Source organism: Sesamum indicum, unplaced genomic scaffold (genome assembly GCF_000512975.1).
Source record: "Sesamum indicum cultivar Zhongzhi No. 13 unplaced genomic scaffold, S_indicum_v1.0 scaffold00321, whole genome shotgun sequence".
Taxonomy (NCBI): domain Eukaryota; kingdom Viridiplantae; phylum Streptophyta; class Magnoliopsida; order Lamiales; family Pedaliaceae; genus Sesamum; species Sesamum indicum.
Window position 1 is genome coordinate 1 of NW_011628214.1, and position 9,446 is coordinate 9,446.

The 9,446-nt window shown below is 32.5% G+C and overlaps 2 protein-coding genes across 2 annotated transcripts in view; both read left to right on the forward strand.

Moving 5' to 3' along the window:
* Window positions 1-309: 309 nt before the first annotated feature.
* On the forward strand, window positions 310-1,504 carry LOC105180099 (diphosphomevalonate decarboxylase MVD2, peroxisomal-like; the record flags this gene model as incomplete). Its single annotated transcript, XM_011103750.2, has 2 exons — window positions 310-537; window positions 1,069-1,504. Coding segments are annotated over 2 exons (451 nt in total), but the record flags the coding sequence as incomplete, so codon positions are not given.
* Window positions 1,505-2,969: 1,465 nt separating this feature from the next.
* Window positions 2,970-9,446, forward strand: part of LOC105180299 (probable sodium/metabolite cotransporter BASS4, chloroplastic) — a gene marked incomplete in the record, with an annotated part of 10,349 nt that continues 3,872 nt past the window's right edge. Inside the window, 8 exon segments of the mRNA XM_020691542.1 lie at window positions 2,970-3,269; window positions 3,389-3,485; window positions 5,712-5,819; window positions 5,927-5,994; window positions 6,413-6,491; window positions 7,752-7,810; window positions 7,909-7,977; window positions 9,144-9,257. Of these exon segments, the coding sequence (XP_020547201.1) occupies window positions 3,054-3,269; window positions 3,389-3,485; window positions 5,712-5,819; window positions 5,927-5,994; window positions 6,413-6,491; window positions 7,752-7,810; window positions 7,909-7,977; window positions 9,144-9,257 (810 nt within the window).

The following is a 9,446-nucleotide window of genomic DNA, read 5'->3' on the forward strand; positions in this document are numbered from 1 at the left end:
TCTTTTTGCAACTATTTTTGGTTAAAAACCATGAGGTCATTACGAAATTCTCAACAGTCGTATCATGACAGGAATTTTATAAGTGAGAAGAAACATTATTTCAAATTACATGCTCCTCTTCAGTCCTCGAGTCTTGGTTTGCGCTATTTTGATAATTTGAGTAGTTGATCTTTCTTTGGCCCTTCTCCCATGGAAATATCTTTCTGCTACATAAATCCAATTTTGCACTTTATATTATACTCTATCTTTCCCATGCTTTTAGGAACAAAAGTATTAACATTGCTCTAGTGCCTGATTGTTTTTCTTTAGTGCATTTCTATCTGAATCTGTGGGGTTCCTGTTCATGAATGCATTAGCAGTTACCTGTAGACTGCTTTTAGTCAGAAGGTATCTAACAACAAGTCTTTCACAGGTTGCTTACACTTTTGATGCTGGGCCGAATGCAGTACTAATTTCACATAACAGAAAAGCTGCTGCACTTTTGCTTCAGAGGCTTCTCTTTTACTTCCCTCCTCAGGCAGACGCTGATCTAAACAGGTAATTATCATACGAGCAAATTGTACAACTATGTTCCTTCTCACTACCAAAAAAAAAAAAGAAGAAGAAGAAGAGAATATTAGCTGCAAAACATTAAATGACAATGTTATTAAAGTGATACAAAAAAATTTATTTGGTCACTATAATATTTTTATACTTGTGATAATTGTTGCTTTATAGTTGTCACTAGCCATAATTAGTGATAAAGATTATGCATAAAACTTTTGTTATATAAATAATTAGTGACACAGTGTATAGTTACAATATTATATTTGTTATCACTACATATTTACCACTAATTGTTTATAGTGAATTTTATATATACAATTCTCATCAATGATATTGTGATAAGATCAAAATTATTATCATTTCATATAACCTTAAGATTAAGTTTGTTAGTTTTTTGTCATTAATATTTATCTTTTGTTGTTGTGTCTATTATTTACTCCCGGCACCAGTCCATTTGCTATGCATTTCTGAGTTCTACTATGATTATGTGCTGTATGCTATATGATTTTCCCTGTTCTGCAGTTATGTTATTGGTGACAAAACGATATTACAAGATGCTGGCATTCAGAACGTGAAGGACATAGAAGCTCTAACTCCACCTCCAGAAATCAAGGACAACACTCAAACCCAGAAATACAGAGGAGATGTCAGTTATTTCATCTGCACTAGACCTGGGAGAGGTCCTGTGGTACTAACCGACGAAAGTCGATCTCTTATTAATCCTGAAACCGGGCTGCCCAAGTGAAGAAGGCTTGAGCATTTGAGGTTTGAATGTGTTTTAACCAGGCGAAATTGTTGCCTTTTTTCTTTGTATTATGTTTAGTGTGTTACTGCTATTACATGGTTCAGTTTCTTGGACAATTTGTAATCTTAATATCAGGTTCTGTTTTTGCTACATTATCAAACAAATTTGTGTAAAACATCGGTAACAAATAAATTCTGGTTATTGAGTTTTTCATTTGCTTGTTATTGGCTACAGCTTTCATGACATAATTCTCTTTTCCTGTTAGATCTTCTAAGAATGCTACAAGTCATGAGGAAAAGGTAAATCATATCTACATCCATAAGAATATATCTAATTACACATAATCTTTGATTATTTGTTATATATATTAAAAAGAAAAACTATATTCTCTTATCAATTTTCACTTTTCTATCTCCTCTCTTCAGCTTTCTTTTCTTCTCTCAATAACTTTTTATAATATTTTTGTTGATTTATCCAATTAAAATATATTTTTTCAACATTGATAGAGCATGATATTGTCAAACCAAAATTTCAGCTTAAAATCTTCTTTTTGTTTGTCTAATTGGGAAGTTGCTTAAAAAACTTTTAACATTTAAGATTGTCAAGTAACTATTTAAAACTAATATCAAAGTTGAAAGAACGAAAACTTACTCGATGAATTTGATTCATTTTTAGCTATCTTGAACAAATAAATGCAATAAATATATTACTTTTGAAATTCTTGTATGGCTTGTTAATATCAAAAGAAATAACTATGTACGGTTAAGTATATAGTATAGTAATTTAAATTTTTAAGTCATAATTTTCAATTAACGGAATTTTCGTAATATACATGTACTTGAAAATAAAATACTTAACTAATAGTATTTCGAATATTGATTTCCACTTTTTTCGTGTTTTACATAACCTTTATAGAATTGGTGTAGAGGTGGATGCTGGTGAATATACTCATCTACTATCAACAATATTCTCCGATTGGATGCTTTATTATCAACTTAATAAAAGTTTTACCTCAAAAAAATAAAACAAACTACTTATATCTCTATGTGAAAAAATCACATTATGCATTCATAGACATTGTTACCTTAAAAGATCATTGCTAAAATAAATTTGAGCAAGTTGTACCCTTACCATTTCTCCAACCAGATTGGTCATTCCATCCAAGTTAAAATGGTCACTCCAGGATAAGAAAACAAAATTTTTTTTGGATTATTTACAGATAACAAGTGAAATTATAAACATAAAATAATCTTTTTAACAGGACAAAATGATTTTTAATTAATTAAGTTTATTTTAAAAGTGATTTTTCTTAAAACACTATCCAATACATTTTTATATGCTTTTTATGTTTTTCTACAAATGCTGTCCACTTTTGACTCTACTATAACTTTCAATTTTATTTTTATTTTTACTATAATTACTTCTCTAAAAACACAAGTTTTTACAAACATTCATTTATAATTAGATGGATATTTTAAAAATTTACATATCCAGGCGGGCTAAATAATTTTGAATTAAATAAGAATGTATTTATAATTAAATAAATATTTTAAAAATTTATAAATTCGGGCAAAACAGGTAAGTTTTAATTTAATAAGAATGTATTTATAATTAGGTTAGAGCTGATGGTTGTGAATGTAATTTATACTTTTTCTAATTTTAGCATTGTTTTTGTTATTTCCTAACAAGGACGAAATTGCAATTGTTTGTGGTTGAGAACGATGTAATTCTTGGGTTTGTATAGCTAGAAGGCGTACAGTTGATGTTTGCAACCACAGCCACAATGGCCGGAGCACTGCGAGCCCTGAACCTAAAGCCTCCGACTGGCGGAACTCCCTCTTTCAGGCGTCAGATTCAGCTTCCTCTGGCTACGCGGTCGCCATTCTCCGGCGATAAGTTCAACGCAGCGCATTTTACATGGAAACTCCGTGCAGTTGCTAGAGTGGGCAGTATAAGAGCTAGTGCAGAGTACCGTCAGGTTCCCTCCACTCTACCTCTCGCAATTTCGTTTAATTTGCAGGGACAGTTTCAGCGTTTTTTTGTTACTTAATTTATTTCGATTGTTCTTTGAGCGAAAAAGTTGGTGGAACGTTTCAGGGAAATGATGATAGGGAAAACCGACTTCCACAAGTTCTGAACTCGAATTGGAGCACACGATTGTCGAAGTTTGCGGCTGATAATTTTTTACCTTTAGGTATTCCGGAGGTGCATCTGTCTATCTGTCTGTATGAGTACCATTTAGACCCCTACAATAATTGGTAGAGATAATTACACTCCCGGTACTGATGTTTGGTGTAAGTGTAATTACATGTTAGACTCTTTTTGGTTTACATCTAATAACATATGTAATTTCTCAAATCACAGGGATCTATATTTAATAACACCAAACCTCAGGGAGGGGAGTGTAAATTATCCTATGAATTGGTTAAAATCTCTTTAACTATAAGTAGTTATTTCATAAATAACAATATACTTAATTAATTAACATTATTAATAATATCTTATTCATGCACATTTAAAGTTAATTAATTTTATCTTTCATATTGTATTTCATTAAATAATTATAATAAAAATTCGAATTGTGCAAACACATAAAGTGTGCTCCTCTTGCTAGTTATTTATCAAGGCTCAAGATGTTTGAGTAAATTATGAACTGATTAAAGTAGCCTGAGCTATATTCAGTTTTGTCACAAGTAACTATGTCTTTAATTAATTAGTTCTATTCATGCAAGTTTAAAGTAATTCGTCTTATCTTCCTTTTGTTTTATTTAATCAAACAAATATTATAAAATTTTAAATTGTGCACATGGATGAAGTATGCTTGATCACTAATTTATTCTTTGTTTTCTTTTTCCCTTTTCAAAAATAAATATCCTTGCTTACACTCCTGACCCCGACCTTGATTACTTTGAACAAAATAAACTACTTTTGGAGAAGTTTCAATACAGCAGAAGCAAGGAACATGGCTCAAACATATTAATATGGTTCTATGGGTTTAACAATGCTATTTTATAGCAGGCAAATAAAATGAGGCATAGGATGTGATGCGCAAAAATGTTACCACAAAGCCTATAAATGTTTGTTCATTACATGCAAATTCTGATTACTGTTCTTGAATTTGTTGCATTATCTCCTTTAGCTTGTCTAATGATGTTGTTGCACACGCACTATAGGTGATGCTTTACCCCATTTACTATTATTTACTTTTAGATATGATGGTTGTCGAATCCACCAAAAATAATTCCTACGAACATCTTTGTAGAAGTGTGAGTAGGGTCGAATCCATAGGGATTGGTTTTAAATTAATTCCTTCAAAAAATAAAAATAATTAGGGGGATTTTTTTATTGTGAAGAAGAATAAAAATAAAAACTAAATTAAATTAAAAAGCTAATAAAATTAGAAGAGATAAATATAAGGGAAGAGTGAATATTCTAGTTAAAGACAAGATCATGCTTAATTCCACGGTCGATCATAGATGCAAAGATAACAATCAATCGGCCATTGGTACAACCTAATGACCTCACCTTTACTTACCTTGTGGATAGTCAAGGAACATCCATTGACTAAATCCTTAATTAGTAAACAACCTTGGGAACGTCCTCAAGATTTAATTTACCGACAACATTAAGAACTATAAAGGCCCAATTCTAACCAATAAATTCCTACGAGGATTTATTTAAGTTAGATTGTGCATTACCCACAACATAATCGAAAACTTCTACATAATCAATTATGCTATGTTACTATTAATTATTGAACTAAATAAACAATTACGGATTTGCAAGTTCAATTGGCTAGGCAAATATTCTTGACAATGAATAACATTACCTATCATTCATAAATCAGATTATTTGTAATAAAAGCACATAGAACAACACAAATACCAATATGAATGAAAGTAGAAAGCATTCACCAAGTCTTCGACCGGAATGAGAGAACTAGTTAGACATGCTCATGGAAGAATGCATGAAAAGCAAAGTAAGAAAATATTATAAAAACGTAGAGATCTCAAAAGTTCAAAAGTTGACTCATAAAGTGAACTACATCACATATATATAATAACTAGATACCTAATTCTACTAGGATTAAAAGTAAATTCCTAATTGAACTAAAAGACTTATGGAAATAAAATTATAATACTAGTTAAACTCCTTATTCATCAAAAGGTAATCCAAACAGTTCCAAATTCTTGCCAAAAATTGAGTTTGAGTCTTTGTCCGAATTTCCATTTTGGTGCTTTTCTTCATTTTCCATTTGATTTGTCCTAATGCTGCAAAATAACATTTAATTAGGAGCATTTTGATCACAAAAGGTCAAAATATCACATGAAATAAGCACAATATGCGATCCTATCAAGAGTTGACTTAAACTTGCAAGCTTTCTGTTTAATCTAACATATTTGCATAATGGTGCTTGCAGCTCTCGTCTCTGGTGTAGTGTTAGGACTTGCAAATCCGAGCCTTGGTTGTCTTGCAGATACATATTATCTATCAAAATTTAGCACTTTTGGAATATTTATAATTTCAGGTTAGCTTTATTTTAAAAACGTAGTTTCTTTTACCTTTTCCATTATTGATATGTTAGTTTTCAAACTTTCGTTCATCTAATGTTTTGTCACTGTTTTCATTATACAGGATTGACGTTACGCAGTGATGAAATTGGAGCAGCTGCTGAAGCATGGCCAGTTGGACTCTTTGGACTGGTATTACCTTGAATTCCTGTTCATATCCTGGTTTTTCTTTCTAGAATCTTCTTTTTTGTTTTTGTGATAAGGGACAGGGGGTTTTAGGCTGGGATCGGGTGGCAGTCTCTGGCTACGTGTGCTTAAAACTGAAGCCGATCAGCCCAAACCTTATTCTGAATACGTACATAAATAGTCTGTACATGCTGTTGTGTGAGTGTCACAAGTTATGTGGTGAATGCAAGTTAAGTGCGTGTAGAAGAGGACCACTTCAAAATCCTAAAACTTTTCATGTTCCAGAATCTGTTTGCATAATTTCTGAAGTTGTTATCTTATGTAAATTCTTCGTTATGAGTCTCATTGTGTTGATATATTAGTGTCCACAGTAATCTCTCAATTTCGTAACGAGAGACTGACTCTCAACTCCATTGTAATGCAGGCTTCAATTTTAATTTTCACTCCCTTCTTTTCAAAAATCATTTTGCTGCTCAAGCTCCAGCCACAAGAGTTTGTTACAGGTTCGAAGGATTGTGCTTTGATATTGCAATGGATATTTGGATGTCATTTTTTTGGATCAAATGGAGTTTCTAGAGGATGATTAGTTATTGGGAAAAGATGTTTCTCTTTGAATCTTTGGAAGTTCTATGGGGTGTGTATGCTCGTCTTACCAAAAAGGCAATCAAAGCTTTGAAGGTCCTACTTTTACTAATCGCATGATGATTTTAAGGTTTCTTGATATGAGCCAAACTAAGATTCTTCTTGCTTTCTCTAGTTTCTTTATACCTTTGTTCACTCATGCTAGCTGATAATCTTTTTATTCTAAGTTTTTTTTTTTCCCATATTTTTCCATCTGTTAGTCTTCTTCAGTCGATTTTACTTGTTTAGAGAATTTAAATTGTATATTTTGTCCTTTATACTTATATATTTATATGATTGTCCATGTTGTTTTCCAGATTGATATAGAAAGTTTACTTAATTGCAGGCTTGCGTCTTGATAATGTTCTAGTCTTTCTGTACTTCTTCTTAATAATGCTGTATGCAGAAGAGTTTATTGTGCACACCATCTTTCTAGTAATAAAAATTATAATTATGGATTTTGTTTTCTGTATAGCTTGTTCTTAAGCTGTGACATTCATCTCTATGTGTTTTTCCATTTGCTCTATGTTATATTTTCCCTTTTTGAGTTAAACGAGTCAATTCATGTTTTACTGGGTTGTAAATTGCTAGTAACCAAGGCATTGTAGGTTTTAAGTTGGCTTCTTTCTAGTTTTTAAGGAAGAAACTACAATATCGACTGAAAATGGAGAGCATGAACTGATGGGTAATAGAAAATGATCTAAATTGTAGATTCATCTTTTTTTCTTCCATCGCAGTTGAATTGTCTCATACCAATCCATTAAGTTTTAAGAATTTATTAGTCAACCATTTTCCCACGAGTAAAATGGATAGTTGTTTCCTTTATTGATTTTGATATCCTTGTCAAAATATTCTTCCCTGGTTTTACTTATCTCTGCCAACACATTGGAATGTATTGCCTTTCTTTTCTACGCAGTAGCTTAATATTGAGAGAAATTAGATATTGCTGCTGTCATTCTAGCCAACCCCAAGAAACAAAACCCTAACATAAGGGCAAGAGGAGATATAATTGTGACTTATTTTGTTTTTCATTTCAATGATTTGTTTTCTATTAATCTGTGCTTCTTTTTTCGAGAGAGGGGTTGCAGAGTATCTATCGTACTCCTAACTCCCCTCCCCCCCCCCTGCCGCGGTTTATACAGGACTTGCTATATTTAGCTGTATGCCTACAACATTATCTAGTGGAGTGGCGTTAACTCGGGTAAAATGCACTTTCCAATATTGTACTTGCAAATGATTTTCAGATCAGAGCGAAAATTGCCATTAGTTTGACTGCAGGTTTGATTTGATAAAACACAGCTTGCTGGAGGGAACTCTGCTCTTGCTCTTGCTATGACTGTGATTTCCAATTTATTAGGAATCTTATTTGTAAGTTCTAGAGCTGGCTACTGATGTACCATAAGTTCAAAATTCTTTTTTGCATGAATATGACACCATTTGTTGCAGAATGACATTATACCTACACTTTGTGCATCTAATGCCATGGAGCTGCTTAACTGCTGTCATGTACTGTCATAAAGTGTGAATAAGCAAAGGAAAAAGTGATGCCAATTACATGAAACTGGAAACTCCTTGAAAGAGAACCAAATCTAGAATTGAAATCACTAAAAAAACTTCTTAATTGTAAGAAGTTAAGGGTAATCTTCTCCAAAAATTGGGTACAAGTTAATTATTGTGTATTTCTGAATGAGAGCTGGTAGAATGAGTTTTTCTGTACAAGAAAAATAGTTGCACGATTTTTTTGGATGTAAGAGTTTCTTTTCAGGGTTTTGAGTTTTTTTCCTAATATATTTTACAAACCATTCCATTCCTCTTACTGTGGATTACTATAGCCAACCACAATATTGATGCACTGTTTTCCCCAAAATTTGTTAGGAGAAGGAAAAAAGAATCTTGTCTTAGGTGTATTTAGGAGAAGCCACTTCATGGCTGGGTGACCACTTGCTTGTTTCTAATGTCAGCCTGGGATCTAGTAAGCTCTTGTCCGTCTCTCCAGTTTTCGTGGATTTGGTTTATAGTGTAAGCAAGACTAGTTTCATATTAATCTAATCTGGTAGGATATTGTGACATCTTTACTAACAGTCAGCTAGCCAATCACAACCATGTGGTTAGTGAAGGGCTTGCACAACCATGTGGTTAGCCAATCACTACTGGTGGGGATAGTTGCAAATGTGTGTGTAGGGCTTGGCAGGCAGCAATAATGTTGCCATGCCAGCCAATTGTTTTGGCATGGTAGTGCTGGTTTTGTATGTCCTTGCTTTTCTTTGTTCTATTTTGTTTTTTAAAACTTTGGATAAAGAACATCTAGAAATCACTCTGAGGTAAGGTTAATTTGGAGTTGAAATTTGTCCTTATGGTCCCATAATTATTTGAGAGGTGAACAAGGCCTCTTATGCAGACCATATTCTGTGGACTTCTATTTCTTACGAATATCATTGAATAGGTCTTCTGCTTAAAATTAGCTCATTTATTATGTCAAGCAACATTTCCTAATTCCTACAATCTGAAATGATTAATTTAGTGTTGCATAGCAGATACCATTTTCTGTCTCAAAATTCATAGCTGCTGGAGTTGGTGTATCGGTCCCAACCGAACGCTTGTTGAGAAGCCTTGTTCTCACACTTTTAGTTCCTCTCATATTGGGAAAGGTGAAGCGTTTTTTGCTTTGCTAGTATAGCAACTCTAGTTTATTTATTTCTTGAATTTATTGTTGAACCATTTAGTAAAATGTTGCATAATATTTATGATAATATTAAAGCAAAACAGAATCAAATTAATTTCTTAAAACAAGAAATAAACATTATAACAATCGAAGAGCAGTTGAAGAATCCTAAATT